Below are 22,523 nucleotides of genomic sequence, written 5' to 3' on the forward strand. Positions count from 1 at the left end.
AAAATTTCGATAACAAATTAAACAACAGTCATATATCTGATAAAGATTATGTACACGCACAAAATGTTTGGGAAAAATATAACATCAAGAATCTTGGCGAGTATCACGATTTGTATCTCAAAACTGATGTGCTTTTATTGGCCGATGTATTTGAAGCCTTTAGATCTGTTTGTTGCACTGGATATGGATTGGATCCTGCTCACTACTACACAGCACCTGGATTGGCTTGGAGCGCGATGTTGAAAATGACAAAACAAGTTTTGGATTTGATAACCGATGTCGATATGCTTTTGATGATTGAAAAGGCAAAAAGAGGTGGAATTTCACAAGTATGCTCGAGCAGATACGCAAAAGCAAATAACAAATATCTTCCAAATTATGATTCAACGAAAGAGAGTTCTTACTTGATGTACTATGACGCAAACAACATGTATGGCTGGGCAATGTCTCAAGCTCTTCCTTATGGGAAACTAAGATGGGTAAAGGAAAAAGACTACACAAAAGTTTTACAAGATGTATGTATCTCTACACAAAAAGAATTGGATGATTCAAAGGTTGGTTATTATTTTGAGGTCGATTTAAAATACCCTGAAGAACTTCATATCAAACATAAAGATCTTCCATTTGCTTGTGAGAAAGAAAGTCCAAAGAAAGAATGGTTGAGTGATTATCAACGATCGTTTGATATAGGTGAATCAACAGAAAAATTACTTACTACATTATATAACAAGAAAAATTATGTACTACACCAAAGAAATTTGCGACAATATTTATCAAAAGGTCTAAGAGTAGAGAAGATCCACAGGGTTCTAAAGTTCAATCAAAGTCATTGGTTAAAGGGGTACATTGATTTTAATACACAAAGAAGAACAGAGTCAAAAACAAATTTTGAGAAAGACTTTTATAAATTGATGAATAATGCGGTCTTTGGTAAGACCATGGAGAATGTGAGGAAAAGACAAAATATCAGACTAGCAACATCTTGGGAACAAGCATCAAAATTAATTAATAGACCGAGTTTTACTAGAGCTGAGGTCTTTACTGAGAACTTTTGTGCGATCCATTTGGTTAAAGAGAGTATTGAAATGGACAAACCTATTTACATTGGAACATCAATTCTTGACTTGTCAAAGTCATTAATGTATGATTACTTTTATATTAATCTAAAATCAAAGTATAAGGATAATGTGTCATTGTTGTATATGGATACTGATTTTTTATTTTGAAAATTAATACTGATGATGTTTATTCAGACATGAAAAAGGACATTAATATCTATGATACAAGTAATTACAGTCCAGAGAGTGAGTTGTTCTCTTCTAAAAATAAAAAGGTGATTGGAAAGTTCAAGGATGAATTGGGAGGAAATGTTATGAGTGAATTTGTGGGATTGAGGTCGAAGGCTTATGCTTATAAATACATTGTGAATAACGTTGAAAAGACTGATAAGAAGTTAAAAGGTGTAAAGAAAAATGTCATTAAAGAAACAATAAACTTTAAGGATTATTATAACTGTTTAACAACAAAGAAAGAAGAGTTTAGAAAGATTAATGGAATAAGAAGTTATAAACATCAATTATATTCAGAAGAGGTGAATAAGAAAGCATTGGGGGCTTTTGATGATAAGAGGTTTGTTTTAGAAAATGGAATTGATAGTCTCCCTTATGGTTATATAAGTATATAAGTGATAAGATATATAAGTGATAAGATATATAAGTGATAAGATATAAGTGATAAGATATATAAGTGATAAGATATATAAGTGATAAGATATATATAAGTGATAAGATATATATATAAGTGATAAGTTTAAAAGGGGGGTTAGGGATTTTAACGGGCTACCGCCACCTTTTTTCTATTATATAAATGACAGAACCAAGTATCAACCAGACTAAAGAGTGGAGGTGTAATCAACCTTGGTATATAAATGGAAAACACAACGAATGTGAAAAATATCAGATTCAAGAGGTTGAGAGAATCACTGGTCAGAAGGTTCTCAAGACGGATAAACGTATTCATTTGTTAAGTGGGGTAATGGAGGGCGGGAAGAAAAATATATTAGAGTGGAGTGAGAACTTTAATGGTTATCAATCGGATAATAAATATTATAATTTAAAAATGGTATGTGGGAGAGGAGGAGGTCAAACAAGAACCCTCCGTGAAACATACCACTTTATACTTTCACAACAAAAGGTTAAGGAACCTGTATACTTTATAAATATACTTGATGGGGATGAGTTCTATAGGAGAATGGAACTCTTAAAAAAGTTAGAAAGAGATAATATATTTATAGGCTCATTAGTAGAGTGGTCTAAGGAACTACATTAAGGGGCTAGTGGGGGGAATAGGGTAAAAATTACATGTAAGTGAGAAGGATCATAGGTTCATATGGCTAGAAGGATTATAGGTTCATAAAGGAAGAAAATCATAGGTTCATAAGGTGAGAAGGATTATAGGTTCATAAGGTGAGAAGGATTATAGGTTCATAAGGCGAGAAGGATTATAGGTTCATAAGGTGAGAAGGATTATAGGTTCATAGAGGGAGAAATAGAGGTGTTTATGATTTTTGAAAAAGACAAGGGGGTAAATGACATTAGATAGGGATTTCCCATGTTAAACGGAGGTGTCCCAGAAGCAACATTTATCACCTACTAATGGGTGAACGGGGTTTGGCAGCCACTCGCTTTTTTCAGCCGGCAGCTCCGGCCGAACGAGCTCAAATACAGCACGTTTGACCGTGAGCTCCTCGGTCTACACCTGGCCGTTCGCCATTTCCGCCACCTCCTGGAGGGCCGACCCTTCACGGCGTTCGTCGACCACAAGCTGTTGGTTTACGCAATGGCCAAGGTCACGGAGCCGTGGTCGGCCCGCCAACAGCGCCACCTCTCCGCCGTGTCGGAGTTTACCATGGACATCCGGCACGTCGCCGGCAAAAACAACGCCGTGGCCGACTGTCTTTCTCGGGCCAGCGCGAACGTGGTCCACCTCGGCGTGGACTTCGCGCTTATGGCGGCGGACCAAACCACCGACACCACGGTGCAAGCCCTCCGGCCGGCGGACACGGGCCTCCGCCTGGCCGACATCCCCTTCGCGGACACTGTCCTGCTCTGCGACGTCTCCCAAGGCCAGCCTCGCCCCATCGTGCCCGTTACCTGGCAACGCCGCATCTTCGCCTCCCTCCACGGCCTTTCCCACCCGGGCCGGAAAGCTTCCCAGAAGCTGGTGTCGGCGCGATTCGTCTGGCACGGCCTTCAACGGGACGTCCGCGATTGGACCAGCACCTGCACAGCCTGCCAACAGGCCAAGGTCCACCGACACACCCAGGCCCCGCTGGCACCTTTCACCGTGCCCGAACGACGTTTCGACCACGTCAACGTGGATCTGGTGGGCCCCCTCCCCCCATCACGGGGGTTCACACACCTGCTCACCATGGTGGACAGGACCACCAGGTGGCCGTAGGCTGTTCCCCTCGTCTCCACCACCACCGCCGACGTGGCGCAGGCTTTCATCGCCACCTGGGTCGCCCGCTTCGGCGCACCGGCGGACATCTCGTCAGACCGCGGACCACAGTTCACCTCCGAGCTGTGAGGCGCGGTCGCCCGCAACCTGGGGGTCAAGCTCCACCGTACTACGGCCTACCACCCCCAAGCCAACGGTTTGTGCGAGCGATTCCACCGCTCCATGAAGGCCGCGCTCATGGCCGGCCTTCAAGGCGGCGGTTGGGCCGACCGGCTGCCGTGGGTCCTTTTGGGCCTCCGCACGGCCCCCAAGGAGGACCTCCGGGCATCCACCGCCGAGCTTGTCTACGGCCAGGCGCTACGCGTCCCGGGCTAATTCGTGCCCGACGCTACCAGTCCCTGGTCCGCAGCTCACCAGCGCTTGGACCTCCAGGAGGCCGCCCGACGGTTTGCCCCCGTGCCAACATCCCACCACGGTGACCCCCAGTCCTACGTCCCCCCAGCGCTTCGCACAGCGGAGTACGTTTTTGTGCGTCATGACGTACATCGGGGGCCACTCCGGCCGCCGTACGACGGGCCCTTCCGGGTCCTGCGACGGGACGACAAGTCGTTCGTCATCGACATCGGCGGCAGGTCGGACCGGATTGCGGTGGACCGCCTCAAGCCGGCGCACGTGGACATCGACCAACCGCCACGGTTGGCCCTTCCGCCGCGGCGAGGCCGTCCCCCGTCCACGGTGCCCCCCACTCGACCGCCCACCACCACACCGGACCCCCCCCCCCCCCACGACCCGCCAGGGGTCGCTTCGGCCGGGTCATCAGGACCCCCCTCAAATTAACCCTGCTGGTGCAAGTCGATTCTGGGGGGACGTGTGTAGCGGCTACCGCTGGGTTTACACAATCGCCTTGCACCTACCAAGGACGCGGAGCGATCACCATGCCGGGCTCGTCCAGGACGCCCGGGCAGGCCCGCGCTCAACTTGCCAGGCCTCGGCCGGGACGCCCGGGCATGCCCGGGCACGCCCGGCCACGCCCGCTCTCGACTTGCCAGGCCACGTCCGGGACGCCCAGGCATGCCCGGGCATGCCCGCCCTCGACTTGCCAGGCCGCGGCCAGGACGCCCGGCCACGCCCCCTCTCGCCTTTCCTGGGCAAACGCTCCGGGATAATGTGTGTATATATATTGCTGCCCGATAAACGGGCTTTTCAGAGTACCCGAGCTGTTTTGTTTCAATAAAGCAACTCGGACGAATTCCAGCTTTTTTTCGCGTCCATTCTTCCGATTGACGTGGGAGCACGGCTCCTACATTCTTCTTTCAAAATTATCTTGAAGTACAACTTATGCACTTAATAGGAATATCTGACTGATTGCAACATATGCTTTCAAAATTCTCTCTCGCGGGGCCCGACAGAAGAAAGAACAAGGAATCGTTGAGCACTAACTGATACTGGGCTCGCGTCAGACCTAAGTACAGGAGATTTAATTCATTCAAAAAGAACCCGGGCAACGCCGGGTGCATTCAGCTACTATTATCATAAGAAAGCTTTGTTGAAAATTTTGATGACAGAAATCAAATGGTAAATTGAAATTTCAGGTCAATTGGATGAAAACTGATGATTTTATGTGACACTGACCTCTGACCTTTTGACCAAATTAGTAATTTAACTTCTCCATATTATTATAAGAAGCTTTGTTGAGATTTTGATGACAGAAATCAAATTGTAAATTGAAATTTCAGGTCAATTGGATGATAATTGATTATTTTATGCGATGCTGACCTTTGAGCTTTTGACCAAATTAGTAATGTAACTTGTCCATATTATCATAAGAAGCTTTGTTGAGATTTTGATGACAAAACTCAAATGGTAAATCTAAATTTCAGGTCAATTGGATGAAATTGATGATTTTAGGTGACGCTGACCTTTAACCTTTTGACAAAATTATTAATTTTGGCTTCTCCGTATTATCATAACTAGGGCATTGCCCGTACGTGGGTGCCCGTTCCTTGCCAAAAAAAAAAAAAAACGCTACCCGTACGCTCTACCCCGCCCGTACGCCCGTAAACAAAAAAAACAACGCTCTTCGCTTCCGCCCTTCGCTCTGACTGAATTGGGAGAAATAATGCGCATAAGAAATCGAATTACGTACCGTAATGGCGGTCAGCTCGTAACGCGCTCAGCTCCGCTCGTCTCACATCGGCCACGCCTACGCAACAAAGCGTTCTGTGATTGGCTGCCGGAAAGCGTGCTGCCGGACAGTCTTCACTGTCCGGAAGTTCGCAAATCGCAGTTACGATGAATCGTTTTAATTTAATCGCAGTTTGAATTCGTTTTAAAACATAGTTTAACGGCAACATAGTTTTCCAACGTGAAATAAATGAATACGCTGTCAAATGTGCCGTCCGAGGCAGAGTCTGATCGCCACGTTCGGCACACGTGATAGCTCGCTGCTCTCTGATTGGTTGAATCGTTTTTTGGACATAGCTCGGTAAGTAATTGTCCGATTAATATGAAACCTTGAAAAGGCACATCCTCGGGTCCCCAGCAATATACCTGGCAAGTTAAAAGTATATCGGACCCGTGGTTGTCGAGAAACAGCGGTCACAGACACACAGACACACAGACACACCGACACACAGACACACAGACACACAGACACACAGACACACAGAGATTACTGGAATTATAGATAGATGAAGCTTTGGTGAAAATTTAATGCCAATAGCTCAAACGGTAAAAAAAAGTTACGGCCCGAACAGACACACACACACACACACACACACACACACACACACACACACACACACACACACACACACACACACACACACACACCAGAAGTAATTGCAAAACCACATCTCCTGCTGTGCAGGGGAAGGGATAATAAGGATTCACAAGGACTGTCACTCTCCCACCGGTGGCAAGTTGGTCACCTGTCTACTTTATACAAGTTTACATGTGGAAATGCACCTCCTGCCTTCCTCTACCTCTGACCTCCCCTGTCCACCTAAGGTCACACGCATTCCTCAAAAACACTGTCTGCTCACATTCCCAAAGTCCATGCTGGTCACACACTTATATTCATTCATTCATCCCCGATCCTCTCAATTGTGGTATTCTCTCCATATCCATGATGTCGTCCTCTTCACTTCAGTTTTTCAAATGTGCTGCCCATCACTACCCCATGCAATATCCTGATATCATGAGATATCCTGCTCACAAGCAGACAGACAAACAGGGGTGAAAATTATAACCCCCATCGACCTTCGTTGGCGAAGGTAAAATTTAAGATCAATAAAAATCTTTGGATCTCCTGGAAATAATGTGCAACCTCATCCTCAAATTGTTTATACAGTAAAAGCAATGTCTCATACTGTGTCCTCTCACTGCATGCATTGAATTACCTGGATGATCAACAATAGTTTCACTCAAATAGAGGTAATCCTTTTTTTTAAAGCAATGTTTTATTGCGACACTTGTGTGCAAAGCAGAACAAGGATGAAGAAACATGACAATTATTGAGACTCACAGCATCCATTGATTGTATTCAAAACCAAAATCACAAAAGCGTCCGATTCACGATACCTGTCCCTTACTAGAATACCCGTATGCAGCTTACATTTGCAAGATGTAAGTGAATTACAAACATTGGTTGTTAAAGTTGCAGCATGGAACTATTGCATGATTATAATATACAATCACCACGTTTTTAAATCGATAAAAATTACCAGAAGTATAGTAGAGTCAGATTAACAAAGCGTAGATTGGCCCGGATTGATTGTCCGCCTTACTGAGGCTACCAGGTGGTAAATTTAAAGGTGATCTCTTCATTTTCAGAGATCTTGTAGTCTGCAAGTCCTGAAACAACACAAAGTTTCCGCTTAAGGTTGTCATTTAGTGAGGATGAAATCCAATTTGGGCACAACACAAGAGGAGGGAAAACCACAAAACCACAAAGTAGTGGGGGGGCCAATGTTTTCCCGTTGAATTCAAATGTTAATTTGTGGACACTGGTTGGGTTGTCTTTAGGGATGATAGAAGTTGTAGAAAAAATATGTCTCCATTTTTTTCAAGTTCTTTATAGCGGCCATTTTGGATTATCAAAATGGCGTTTGTTGAAAACCGAAATTGTCATTAGCTTGGCTTCTAAATGACCTAGAGTGTTAATTTTGGTGTCCAAATGTACATATTTGCGGATACTTAATCCAATAAACACACATTTATACACCTACATATGATCAAAAGGGTTCTTATGGCAGCCATCTTGGATTTTCACGCACTTATGCCAACACATATATATATTTTTTTCCATCATTTTCACTTCTAAATCACATAAAGGCTGGACTTTAGTGTTCAAATGTACACTTATAATGTCTTTGTGCAATATTTTTAGTTGGCAGTGTTCATTGTTACATTGAAGGATCTCCATCCTCCTCATCATCAGTGTTATCGATTCCCATGGGGCGCTCCTGACCCGTGTTACCACACACCTCTTCATCTGCCCCACACATACACATCTCAGAACAGTTGAGATGCTGAGACCTGCATGAGCAGTGAGACATGCATTGGGTCTTCTTGCAGTTACATTTGATTAGATGTGTGATGGCAGCTGGGGCTGGAGGGTCCTTGGTTGTGATGGGCACCAGCTGATCTCCTTCTGCTCTCCATCCATGTTCTGTTGGTTGTGGAAGCTGGGGGTCCGGTACATCAGCCTGATGCCACACCATGGCCTGGAAATGTGCACGAGCAATGGCTTCATGTAAAGCTCCCCGTGTTGGTGGCAGCTTCTGTGCCTCTAGCTGTTTCTTGGTAAACAGTCTCCACCTCAGCTTGCCCACATCCACAACTGTAGTACGAGGCTCATACAGCTGGCATACAAATGCCTCAATGTCACTTTCTGTGTCAGCTCTCAGCTCCTCAGAGGCCCCAAGGTCATGAAACGCAGATACCACCTCAACAGAGCACCTATTGAGGGCTTGCCAACATGTGAGCTTTCCCTTGCCGGCAAACCGACCAGTCTGGTCTGCTCCCGTGAATGCATGGAATCCTGGTAGGGCTGCAGCCTTCCTGACACCAAGTTCATGTACTATTGGTTCCAGTGAGATTTGCCTCTTCTTGTTCCCCACACCCGTGATGAAGTATGTGTCTTTGCATAGTTCATGGTACCGGTGGAGTGCTAGGATGAATACATCAGTATCAGGTGACTGAATGTACAGCTGTGTTGCACCTCTTCGGACGGCATCTAGACTGTGAAGAAAGATCCTCGTATCAGCCTCCTCCTGGGAGCTACGGAGATGCTGTACATCCATGCAGTTGGAGAAGACATCCTGCCTTGAAGTGACGATGAAGACCTTGGTAGTCCCCTCAAAGTGACACAGAGCTTTCTTTGCCAGATAGACAGTTAGCTCATCTTTGGTGTTGGTGTGCGACAGGAACTGTTTTGCTGTCAGTTTCCCAATCGGGGTGCTGTCTTGAACGTGGTAAGCAGTGGGCGGCTTGCCACCTTGGCGCCTCTCCCATGTGGCCTCTTTCAGTGAATTTGGCAGATCATATCGGTCAAACACGAGGTGGACTTCATCATACCCGTTGGTCTTGCAGTCCAGTGTTGCATTGAAATGGCCAGCCCACTGGGCACATGTTTTGACCCATTGTGGCTTACCCATTGCTTGCACTAATGCCATGCCGTCTATGACAGTCACCTTCTTGGGAGGGGGTGGAGTATGTTCAGGATTGTCGTCGTCTGGCTGCTGACCAGTGCCAGTTGACTTCTTGGGTAGATCTTCTAGGATGCCCATGAGCTTGCTTTTGTCTGTGCATGGTAGTAGTGTCCCAGCCATTGCAAAGAGGGTTCGTGGAAGCGCGGTGAATTCATATTGACCTATGGCATCCTTCAAGTTGATCTCTGGTCGTGAGCGGGCCACGATCAGCATGCGCGCAAACAGTGACCTGTCGTCTTTCAGCTCTACAACCTTGTCTGCCAGTTTGTGCTTCACAGCTTTCCTGGCACTCTTCCACATCTTCAGTTTGACCTTTCCCATTCTGGCCCAAAGGTTGATTTCATTTGTGTTGATGCGCTCTGCAACAAACGTGTTATACGCTTTCTGACCAATCTCATCTTGGTTGCAGACATCCTTCTGTACTTCAGCTGGCATCACCACCTTGGTGATGATAGTCGTCAGGTCTTCACCCTCATGCGTCATGGGATTCATGGACTCTCTGATCACATTCTTCAGTCGACGAATGTTGTCTTCCTGCCGAGCCCAGACTGTGGTTGATAGGTCGTGGTGCTCCTTGCGTGTAGCTGATTGTGAGCCAGCCATCTGACGGGCTTCTTCAGCAAGCCTACTCAGCTCTGGTGCTGTCAGAAAGAACCTTTCGCGGGCACTGGCATTCTGGGTAATGCCCACAATACCCCCTGTCACCTTCATGATCCTGTTGATGTGCTCCAGTGCATGGTCCACATCTACAGCACAGAAGGGGATTTCATTCTTATGGACACTGAAGTTCCCATCCATGAACTCTTGGTAGATCCCTGGATCTGTCATCTTCAGGGCCTTCATCTCTGCAAGGTACCGGGGAGTCAGCCTGGCATATTTCTGTTTGTCATGTGCAAAGAAGTATATGCACATCTCATCCAGTGAAGACAGGTGAAGCTCAAATTGTCCATCACGGGTGGCACGGATGAATGTGTATATCAGCATTATCATCCGCATGTAGCGTCGCACAAACTTGAACAGTGGACTCTTGGCTTCTTTCCTCTCATCAAACTTTGCCATGGCCTCCAGGACTTCGTTTGACTCGAGGACAGCTAGCATGTTGTTCTGCGCGCTTGTCATCTCCTCTCGGTTGTGTAGATGACAGCTCTGGGCAACCTGTTGTGCTGACTGGGTACATGGGCCCCTCAGATGGGGATGCTCTTGGAAGAATTCGTCCACATAGAGGTCGAAGAGGGCTTGGACAGTGGTGATGTGGGCCTCCAAAGCCCTCTTCATGTGCTTGGCTTCCAGTATTTGTCTGGTCGTTGTTGGGCCATAGATATCAGCCTCAGACCAAGCCTCGTCAAGACCACTGTCCTCTATGGCATTCCCAGCAGCCCTCAGTGCAGCCATCACAGTGTGCATCTCCCCTAGTCGCAGTACCCACTTGCCTTTGCAGTCATCTCTGGTCATCTCCAGCTGTTTGGCTCGCTCATACAGGGCCATGTCTAAGGTGATCACTGTCTTCCTATCGGGACCCATGACCATGCAGTTGATTTGCTGTGTCTGTTTCAAGACTGTTATCAGTGTTTGCCATTCATGGGCTGGTGCTGCTACCAATGGCAGGGCGTTGACCTCTGTCAGAGGCTTCGAAGAGGAGAGCAGTGAGTTGTAGGCTGTCCAAGTTGGGATATCGTGATGCTTGATCCTACTGCCAGGTGGTTGTTTTGGATCGTGGACGAGTGACCCAACAGGGTCAGCATGCTGGGGTTCTGCAGCTTGCAGCTGGTCATCTGGTGGGATGATGTCGTCTTGTACGTCCTCAGCTTCAGCTGTTCGCATGATTGTGCGTGAAAGTAGCCACACTGTGTCCGTCGCAGAGTACGGCTTGGTGACATCTGGGTTTGACCGTGTCTTGAAGCTATACGTGGTACCTGTGGCAGATTGTTTGTTTGGTGCTTGGCAAGGAACAAAGTCTGGAGCAGTCAGAACCTTGAGTGAGCGGTGTCTGGCCTTTCGGTCATGTAGTGTCAGTGTTCTATGTTCATCTGTGGAGGGTGCATGTTCCCGTCGTTGGTAGAGTGCCCAGGCTGTAGCATGGAGTGTCCGCTTCCCATCAGGTGTGTCTTCATTGAAGTCACTGTTGTCCACTGCAAAGAAGACAAACGTCCCTATGCGCATGGTTCTTGGAAAGTATACACCCTGTTCTGTCGTAGACTCTATGACTGAGTTGGCCAGCTGTGTCTCCAACCGCAAGATCCGACTATAATCAACAGACAGACCGAACCCATGCAGGAAATCCAGAAGCTTCTTGTTTCTGGTGGACTGATGGACTACAATGGCAACGGCAAGCTGCTGTGGCCATTCTAAGCGATGGCGGAATGGTGCATCTGGCTCTTTGGGCTTGTACGTGACTTGGCGTTTTGACTTGTAGCCGTACATGATGTTCTGACTGATGGTTATAACATCTCGATGAATAGTGGCTGAGCGCATAGTCTCTGGCTCAATGCTCGTGGCTGGTCCTTCCAGTAGCCAGCGGAGGAAAGCATAGAGTACTTTGGGTACATGCTTTTCAGCATCATCAGTGTTCATTTCTCCTTCAAATTGCCATGGGTGCTTGTTCTGACAAGCAATGGCACTGCGGAGAACAGAGGCACTCTCAAACAGTTGTTCGATGTTTTTTTCATTTGTCTTCGTCATTGCATCTTCGACAGCTGCATCACGCACGGCAGTGGAGAATACACAGTCTGACTCGTTTCGACGTTTTGGTTTCATGAAGTGAACGTCATCAATGTGAGAGTTGATTTTCTCCTTCATGCCTTGGGTAGTAGGTGATGGGACATTGTGCACACCATTATTGTCAAGAATCCTGGAGTAAACCGACTTCAGGTCAGACATGTTGAGAATTTCACCAGCTTGGAGTAGAGAGCGAACAAGGCTGACAAACTCAATGTCTGCGGCTATTTTGATAACATTAGTTTCTTGCAGTATGTGTTCTTTGTCATCACTTGATGTCCCACTCTTGGGAGCACGTTGGACATTCTGCACCCAGCATGGGAGATGATACTTGACGTCGATCGCATGAGCATCATGTGCACTGATGGCAGCACTCAGCTGAACTTTCCACTTGTGGTTGCTGCCTTCTTCAACAGCTTTCTTCAGCTGTTTACCTGCGTTGAACGTGCATACAACATGTACACTTTCCTTAGTGACCTCTTGACAGAAGAAACAAAGGTCTCTGTTGAATGGAGTTGATGATGAACGTGTGAAGCGAAGAGTCTCGTCTTGCGTAGAACCTGAGGTACTTGCAGCGGCAGGTGCAGAAGAAGGACGTCCACACCTCTTATGAAGATGCTGGGTGTCGCCATGTTCGCAGGCTTTCTGGTGGCGAACTCTAGCACGCTCCAGGTGAGCAGTGTTGCATGTAGATCCATAACATGCCCGGTGCCACTTTGCTTTATTGTTCCTCAAGTCAGTGGCAGTGAAACAGCTTAATCGTTCGCTGATCTGTTTGAAGTCGGCATCACCATATCGTGCCCTCTCCTGGATGAACTGGAGAAACTTTGCATATGAGCCCAGTGCTGGCTCAGTCACTAGTGCACCTTGGGGATCCTGGCACTGAATGCAAAGTGTGAAATCAGTTTCTTTCTTGGTTTTCTTGCTTTTTGGCTCCATCATAGCTCAGGGTCACGAATCTGGAACATACAAATAACAAATAACAATTAAGATAGATGTGCATTAAGTTAGATTTTGGACACTGGTTCGGCTGTGCCATAAAAACCTATTTTTATCCCTTGTAGGTTATTAAAGAAGGTTTCATTCAATTCTCTATCCCCAAAAATGTACAACTGGACACCAGAATCGAAACTCTAGGTCATTTAGAAGCCAAGATAATGGAATTTTACGTTTTCGACATCCGCCATTTTGAAAATCCAAAATGGCCGCCATAAAGAACTTGAAACAATTGGAGACATATTTTTTCTAGAACTTATATCATCCCTAAAGACAGCCCAACCAGTGTCCAAAAATTAACAAGCAATTTCACCGGGCATTTCAATCTGCTACATTGGCCCCCCCACTAAAGTGGGAAAACCACTTTCCTGGGAAAACCACATTTCAAATCTGGCCTCCAAAGCCAGTCGCCGACTGGGCATCCTCCGTCATGCGAAGTCCTTCCTTGGCACACCTGAGCTCCTCACCACATACAAGGCTTTCATCTGCAGCTCAATGGAATACTGCTCTCCCCTCTGGGCTGGTGCTCCTGCCTCACACCTAGCCCGTCTTCACGCTGTTGAAACCAAAGCGTTCAGAATCATTGGAATCTCCCGCGATGAAGCTAACTCCGAGGGCCTTTCACTCACGCACCGCAGGCAGGTTGGTGGTCTTTCCGTCTTATACCGACTCCTCTCCGGCCTTGCTCCCCCAGCTCTCTCTGGGCTCTGTCCCGCAAATATTCCTACAGGTCGCACAAGATCTGCCTGCAACCCTCTTATGGTTAAACTGCCAAAATCAAGACTCTCTGCTCACCTTCACTCCTTCATTCCTCTTTTCTCCCGCCTCTGGAACAAACTCCCTCACTCTCTTCAATCCCACTCCTCCCTCCAGGTCTTTAAAACAGCTGTTCACCACCATCTCTTATCTTCCCCCATCCAAAACCTTGATCTTTTCTACCCCCGCTAATTTCACCCCAAATCCTACACTTTTTTGAAATACCAACTTCTGTCCTGGAAGTCCTTGGTGTCCTTGTGTTTTATACTTCTCCCCTCCCCCCCCCCCCCCCCCTTCCCACGCCTCCTCCCACCAAGCCCTCTCCCTCCCACACATCTCCCTGCTCTCAAATGTTGTGTTTGTGTGCTTCCCCTTCTCTCCCCATCTTGTCTTCCGCTCCCTCTTTTTATATATTTTGTTTGTCTGTTTGATTTGTTTGTGAAATAAATGTCAGCTCTTTCACGAGCCTCGATTCAGTATACAAAAAAGAAAGAAAAAAAAAAGGAGTGCTTATTTCAATGTCTGAAGAAGAGTGAGATGGGAGCTACAAATATCTGTAAATTAGAATAAAATACTTGTAAAGTTATTCTGCCCTACCCACTCCAATCCTACCCGGAAGAGTATATAGTGATATCTGTTTCTGTCACATTGTCTGACCACTTAACTAAAGACATCGAGAATATATTGGTTCATGAGTTATCAAACAGAGTGACCACTATATTCGTCATGGATGTGTGTCTGTGTGTCTGTCTGTCCGCAGCATAACGACCCGATGATATCATCCTATCTTGATGAAACTTGGGTGGGAGGTTGATATCATGATCTAGTTGTGTCCTGCCTAGAGTGGGGGTATTGCGCCCATTGTGGGCGGAGCGACGCCCGAAAAAGATGTCTTTTTGGGGGTAATCAGGTTCAAGCTACATCTTCTCCGAGGGGTTTGGTGGAATCTGACAGGGGTTTCGGTATTTGGTTAGGCCAATGTCATGTGTCTAGCCCCACGTAGCTCAATTTTTCATTTTCGCCCCAAGGTCAAGCTCACAAGGTCACGAAATTTAGTAAAGTCGATTTTTGATGGTTTTATTACATTACTTCCTGATAGGGTGAAATGTCGTACATGTTTTTATATTATCACATACATCATGAAATACAAGTTTTCCAACAAATTTCAGAATCTTCGACCTTTGACCTTCGAAGGTCACAAAGGTCAAATTTTCAAAGTTGTCGGAATCGAACCGAATTTTCGGTATTGTGTAGCTAAAGAGTCTCATAACAGATAATACATTCCTATTTATATATTTTCAATGTCGGTTTTGACCTTTGTCATTGAATACTGCTCGCTCGTGAACCATCGTCATCTCCTGACTTGTTTCTGACTATTACTATTACTATTACTATTACTACTACTACTACTATTACTTCTTCTTCTTCATTAACAGTGCCAAATATTCTCACGTTCTCGTTGAGTTGGACAGGGAAAATATTTGGCTCGAGTGTTTTCATGAACCGGAAAGTCAGGCCTGAAGTTAAACTGAAAGTAACCTGAGCAGGCATTTGTACATCTATCAATTATAATAAACTAGAGGCATGGGCCAAGGGGGTTATGTTGTTGTCCTTATTCAAATGTGAAATTCAAACTACTTCTCCAAAACACCTCGCTGCACTGGAAAACGTGGGGACAGGAATACTGTACCGTAAAGGGTGGGCTTGTAGTACCCTCCCCCACCTGGAGCGGCACTGCGCGATACACATTTACTTACATAATTTGCCCTCCCCCTCCCCTTCATCCCCAAAGACCACTGGCAAAGATAAAAACACCCAATGCACTAATTGGGGTCATGCTGATCATATGTAGCAAGCTTGGATGTAATCGGCCCAGAACTGTATGAGTATGCACATGTAGCGGGGCATCCATTTTGAAAATATGAGGTATTACCTTCGTACTGATCCTATACAATTAGCCATTATAAAGTATTCACACCCCTTGGCTTTTTCACATTTTGCTGTGTTACAGCCTCAATTTAAAATTGATTGAATTGAAGTTTTTTTTTGTCACTAATCTACACATAATGTCAATAATACAGCATAATGTCAAAGTTGTAATTTTTTTTTGAAAAATTTACAAAATAATTAAAAATGAAAAGCTAAAAATGTCTTCAATGAAAAGCTGAAGTCAATAAGCATTCGATCCCTTTTGCCATGACACACCAAATTGTGCTCAGGTGCATCAAATTTCCTTGATCACCCTTGAGACGTCTCTACAACTTGATTGGAGTCCACCTGTGGCCAATTCTATTCATTGGACATAATTTAGAAAGAAACTCACCTTTCTGTATGAGGTCCCACAGTTGACAGTGCATATCAGAGAAGAAACTCTACCATGAAATCCAAGGAACTGTCCGTAGAACTCTGAGATATAATTGTGAGGAGGCATAGATCTGAGGAAGGGCAGAAAACAATTTCTAAAATGTTGAAAGTTCCCAAGAGCACAGTGAGCTCCATCATATGAAAATGGAAAGAGCATGGAACTACCCAGACTCTTCCTAGAGCTGGACGTCCGACCAAACTGAGCAACCAGGCAAGAAGGACTTTGGTCAGGGAGGTGACCAAGAACCCAATGACCATTCTGACAGAACTATAGAGTTCCTTGGCTGAGATGGGAGAACCTGCCAGAAGGACAACAGTCTCTGCAGCACTTCACAATTCTAGGCATTCTGGGAGAGTGGCCAGACAGAAGCTGCTCCTGAGAAAAAGGCACATGACAGCATGCCGGGAGTTTGCAAAACGGCACGAGAAAGACTCAGAGCATGAGACAAAAGATTATGTGGTCTGATGAGACGAAAATGGAACTCTCTGGCCTGAGTGTAAAGCACTACATCTGGTGGAAACTGAGAACAGCTCATAACCAATCTGTCACCATCCCTACTGTGAAGCATGTTGGAGGCAGCATCATGCTATGGGAATGCTTATCAGTGGCAGGGACTGGGAGACTTGTGAGGATCGAGGGAACAATGAATGGAGCCAAATACAGGCAAATCCTTGAAGAAAACCTGCTTCAGAGTGCAAAAGACCTTAAACTGTGACGAAGATTTACGTTCCAACAGGACAATGACCCCAAGTATACAGACAAAGCAACACTGGAATGGCTTCAGAACAAGAATTTGAAAGTCCTTGAGTGGTCCACCCAAAGCCCAGACTTGAATCTCATTGAGAATCTGTGGAAAGAATTGAAAATTGCAGTTCACCGATGCTCCCCATCCAAGTTAACAGACCTTGAGCAAATCTGCAAGGAAGAATGGGAGAAACTCCCCAAATTCATATGTGCAAAGCTGATATAGACATATCCAAGAAGACGAAGCTGCCAGAGGAAGTATTGACTCAGGGGGGTTGAATACTTGTGTAAATTAGATATTTCTGCATTTTATTTCAAATAAATTTGTTAAAAATTCTAAAAAAAATTTCCACTTTGACATTATGGGGTATATAATGTGTAGATCAGTGACAAAAAAAAATCTCAATTAAATTGATTTTTTTATTCAGGCTGTAACAACAAAATGTGGAAAAAGCCAAGGGGTGTGAATACTTTCTTAAGCAACCTTTTTCTAGAGGTGGACCAGATCGTCATAGGGCTGTTCGAGCGTGGGCCGTAATGATAACAGAGTAGTTATTGGAGGTTAAAATAGTTTATCTTTACTTTCTAGTTAATTGCCGAAAGTGAGGCCTGTATACAATTTAAACATGGAATGGCATGGTTTTCATGTTGGTCTGTTAGTGTGAGCTCTGTGCCTGCATTTTTGCGCATGGTGCGGCGAGTGCAATACAAGGGAAGTGAGCATTCCGAGGGTCGGAAGTCCGAACAGAATGCGTCTTATGCGGGCCAGACGGAATCTCTTTGCGGGATAGATCCGACCCTCAGGCCATAGTTTGCTTACCCCTGGCCTAGAGGTATGCACACTCTCCTTTATGCCATCCAGCCTGGGTTCAATTCCCGACCCAGCTATAAACTGTCATCTCGGTGTTAGGTGATTCATAAATGTTTGTGCAGTCCCTTGGATGGACATTAAACTGGGCATCACATCTGCCAGCATTTGTTGGTGGATGTTAAAAAATCCCACGGGGTCGTTCACAAAGACGAGGCGAGTTATTGCCAGAACCATGAACAAATTACAAATTCCTGCCCTGACTACTGCTGGGAGAGGAATTGCAGGATGCTCAGCATGATTCCAGGCCAAAAAACTGCTTGGGTAGAACCAACGTTCAGTAACAGCGTATGGTACATTGGAATTATGAATCAGTTTTCTCTTAGAGAATGTTAGTGCAAGTGTTCACAACACCAACCAATTAGCAATGACCAGGATCAGATTTCGAGGAAGCTCCTTGTCACCCTCTCTCCTCCATCCTACCATCCGAATGGGGTGGGAGGTGGAGAGGGTAGGTGAAGATCCGAATCCAGATTTGAGAATTTGTTTTATTTTTATAAGTGATTCTTCACCATTGAGAGACGGAGCCAAAAAGGATACATAGCATGATATTTCAAAAGGTTGTGGACGGATTATGACAAAACTTGGTGGATGAGTTGGGTACATGATGAAAACAAGCCGATTAAATTTTGGTTAATGGCCGGATGCATATCCGGCCTCTCAGTGGGATACAAAACGTAAGATGTTCAGCCTGGTGGAGGTAGGTGCTCTACCGAGTGCTGTTCTAGTTGCCTGTGTTTTTGTCTCACCCTGGTGGTGAAAACACCTCCCAGGGGCACCACTGATGTAAGGTGATGGAGACAATCAGTTGGAAGAGGCTTGCTTGGACATCCCTTGGAGCAGTCAAGGGAAGAGGCTCGGAAAGACAGAATTTAGGTTTTTTTGGAAACGGAATGTATGCTTGCCATATTTTGTCTACCCAGTACGAGATGCCTTCTCCATCGTTTTTTAAAACGTGTGCAAATGACACTGTGCTGTACTATATCTATCGTCAGGTCAGGTATTGAATCCTGATCAGAAGTAACTTGTACAGGAGTGAACTTTACCATTGTCCTCTTGGGGACCCCACCTTTTCCTTGCCTTGTCTTTGCCGGTTCAGATGGGGAGGAAAGACCCCCTTCCCACTCCCCACCCCCCCCCCCCCCCTCCCCACTCCCCACCCCCCCCCCCCCCTCCCCGACTACCCTCCCAAGGTATACAAAAACAGGACCATCTTAGCATAAACGTGAAATTCAAAACACAGGCAAGAATGAACTATTCTCGGTTAGCACACTGCTTATGCTAAGGCCCTATACACTATGATAATTGCCCTGTAGCCCATACACGTAACAATATATACACTTTATTTCTGTGTCGAATGACAAACCTAATGACAGTGGTTGCCCATCGCTGTCAAGTAGAGACCAGTATTCTTGATAGGCTGAACGCGCGGTAAGGTCACCCACACGTACCAGGTAAGGTCCCCAGTCAGAATCTTCAGTTTGAAATCTGCATTCATGAGAATTGGATTTACCAATTACTTATTAAGTCTCTGAATAGATTCAAAAACATTTAAATCAATGACATGCCTCCACACCGTATAATTGGATGAACATTACCACTATCTTATGATGTATGATTGAATTTTTCAACTTCTACATTATTATCTATATTACAATATATGTATATATATAGAGAGGTGTGGTGTATATATAGATGGAGGAGAGGTGTGGTTTGTCAAAGAGGGCCAAGTGGTCAGAGGTGGAAAGAGGAGGAGGTGGAAAGCAAGAGGACTGTCAGATGTTTGTGATTGGCAGGTGGTGGCAGACCTAAAGCCACAATTGGTATTCCCAGAGGAGATCTGTGTGACAAGGTTGCGGCCTGACATTGTCATTTGGTCAGGTGCAACAAGACAGGTCATCTTAGGGGAATTGTCGGTACCTTGGGAAGAGAACATGGAGGAGGTGCACGAGAGGAAGAGAGGAAAGTACAGTGAGCTGGAGGCAGAGTGCCGGGAGAAGGGTTGGCGAGTTTCGTGTCAGCCATTTGAGGTGGGGTGCAGAGGGTATATTGGCAATTCCTTTTATACATTTCTTGCTCGGCTGGGAGTGTGTGGGACAGAAAGAAGGTGGATGTGTGACAAGGTGGCCCAAGTTGCCTTGAAAGGCTCACTTTGGATATGGAGGAAGTTTATGGAGGAACGTCGAACGGTGTAAGTTGGTTGTGTGTGGTTATTTATTTCTTTATTTATTTATTTATTTATTTTTTTACTATTATTATTTCTTATTTTGTGTATGTGAGTGAGTGAGTGGGTGAGGGTGTGTGTTTTTGCATGAACGAATTTTTGCATGAGTGTGTGTTTTTGTATGTTGAGTGGTGTATGTTGTAAAGGTAGGTGGTTGGTTGGTGTTGTGTGTGTATGTGTGTGTATGTGTGTGTATGTGTGTGCATGTGTGTGTGTGTATGTGTGTGTATGAATGATCTGGTGTGTTTTGTTGGTGAGTGGTGAAGGGTATAAAGGTGGGTGTTTGAGTGTTCCACCATGTTTGTTTGGTGCTGTGGATTCTGGATGTGGAGGTGTTGTTGTTGTAGTCTGCGTTCACACTGGCTGGGGGTGGGGGTATGTACGCATCCAGGTGTAGTTGCTGCATGGGGATGTGTATGTGCCCCTGCTGGCCCACTTTGGCTGACCGTATCGAGGTTGAAGGGCCGAAACGGGATGATGCTGAGGACCTCGACTGAGGACCCGGTCAGTGCGGCACACTTGTGACCAGGTGTGTTTTGAACTTTTATATATATATATATATATATATATATATATATATATATATATATATATATATATATATGTATATATATATATATATATATATATATATATATTGTTGCGGATATGAGGATTGCATTTTTTTGATTGTGTGTATTGCAGTGGTAAATTGTTGTGTAACCTTGGTTGGATATGGCCCCTCCTGCCTCCAGAGTTGTGTAAAGGTAAAAAGGGCGTCTCGGTAGTTATTCCATGAAACACCACATTGCAGGACCCGATAAAACCCTTGTTCAGTAGCTTATATCTTATTATGTGTTTTAGAGTAAGGCCTTGTCTTCCATTAGAATAATACTCCATTGCACCGAATCAATTAAGAATAGCTCCCCTTCAATACTTCCATTTCCCAGCCAAACTCTCCATCTGCGGGTAAAGCAGTTCACAAGCGTGGGGTGCATGCCCTCTCATTTCGCTGCTATAGTGAATATGTGCTCCGTGCTCTGTTTGAACAGGAGGGGCGGGGTCGCCCGGGAGAGGCAAGCCGAGGGCACGCCACGAAGGGCGGGGCTGTTCAGCTCCATGCCCAAATAAGGAAACAAGCCCGTGGCTCGCCACGAGGGGCGTGCGGTCGGCGCCATGCCCAAATAAGGAGACAAGCCCGTGGGATTACCATACAAGGTCACGAAACGGAGCACGGGGGAGGAGGGCGGTACCGAAACCGAAGGGGGCGTGACAGACCCGCGCTGAACGTTTGGACAGAAGGGTGCGACGATCGCTGGGACAAGCTACACGAGGGATACGGCAGATGAGTCCAGGTGCATAAGAGGGTTGGCAGTCCACCGGGAGAGAGTTCAGAGTGGCACCAGAGTTGCGTGAGAGATACGAAAAGCCTTTGACAAAGAGCCGCTTCAACCAGCCCCGTTTCAACCAGCGAGTGACCCTGCCGGCGTGCGCTGTGAAGCCGAATACAAGGAGCTGCCGGCTTCTCGCTTCCCGCCCGGAGTGGACCTGCTCGCTGTGCCCTGTGATCCCACCTGCTCATCCCTCCAAACGATTCCTACCCTTCCATCCATTTGCGTACGTGAGTTTGTTTTGTTCGTGCTGTCCTGGGTAGTAAACTAAGTCTGAATAAGCTAGTACTTTGCACTGTGTTACCTGTTTTTTCATGTCCGCTGTAAATACCCGTGACTGCTCTTTTTGCTTATGTGTGTGTAAATAATAATAAACCCCGTTACTCTTCTGTACATCTTCTTCTTCCTCTTTGCATTCGTCGTCTTAGTCTTTTCCCCATTGAATATCTGTGGCGCGATACGGCCAACGTTTGGGTGAATCGGGTTTAGTCGGGGAACAACTGTTCGGTCGCGGAGCCTCCGCTCGGCAAACATACCATCCTTAACCGCATACCGTAACAATATATATATATATATATATATATATATATATATATATATATATATATATATATATATACATATATATACATATATATACATACAGGTTGAACCCCCTAACTTGACTGGTATAATTTGTGCATGACGTCAGTGTCATGTCACAGGGTTGGTGTGCTTCCTTAGTCAAATATGTATCTCTCTACCTATATATATATTTCTCAGAAATTTTTATCATTTTTATTTCTCAGAAAGGCAACACCGAAAAAATAGAAAAAATATCTCTAAAATAAAATGTCCAATACTGGCCAATTAAAACTGACCATTTATTTTCAACATCAGGAGCTTGCTGGACTTCAATGGAGAAAACTGGTATGTATCAGTTAAACATCAATAACGATTATGATTTGAACATTTGTAGCCTTATCTCCTGACCCCTTCCTTCACTATGAAGGCATCCATAGCAACTGAAACAAATGCCTATTTTTGACAAGAAAAACAGTTTTCTCTATGGTTGTAGTTTTGACATTTCAAAAATGCTAAATTTGAAGGAGTCTCATGAATTCTTCGTTGGAATGTAGGTGTTATTGCTTGGATGCCTTAATATAAATATAAAAAAATAACCACCTTTAGAGGCCATTTTTCCCTGCAAAGCAGGGGTTGGCCTTTTTCGGGAACCGTGGTTGTTGTTGTTTTTCGGTCCCCTTTTTGAAGCAATGTTTTACGGCCGGATGCCCTTCCTGACGCCAACCCTTTTATGCCTTAATAGTTGCTA

At 45.4% G+C, this 22,523-nt stretch overlaps 1 protein-coding gene across 3 annotated transcripts in view; it reads right to left on the reverse strand.

Moving 5' to 3' along the window:
• Positions 1-6,898: 6,898 nt before the first annotated feature.
• Positions 6,899-22,523, reverse strand: part of LOC137432370 (uncharacterized) — a 67,037-nt gene continuing 51,412 nt past the window's right edge. For all 3 annotated transcript variants that reach the window (XM_068124245.2, XM_068124246.2, XM_078783134.1), the window contains exons 10-11: positions 18,984-19,105; positions 6,899-7,314 (exon numbers count right to left, since the gene is read on the reverse strand). In XM_068124245.2, the coding sequence (XP_067980346.2) occupies positions 7,253-7,314; positions 18,984-19,105 (184 nt within the window). In that variant the 3' untranslated portion in view covers positions 6,899-7,252. The remainder of the gene's footprint in view (positions 7,315-18,983; positions 19,106-22,523) is intronic.

The sequence above is a fragment of the Myxine glutinosa genome, chromosome 8, assembly GCF_964187855.1.
Source record: "Myxine glutinosa chromosome 8, kmMyxGlut1.1, whole genome shotgun sequence".
In the NCBI taxonomy this organism is placed as follows: Eukaryota; Metazoa; Chordata; class Myxini; order Myxiniformes; family Myxinidae; genus Myxine; species Myxine glutinosa.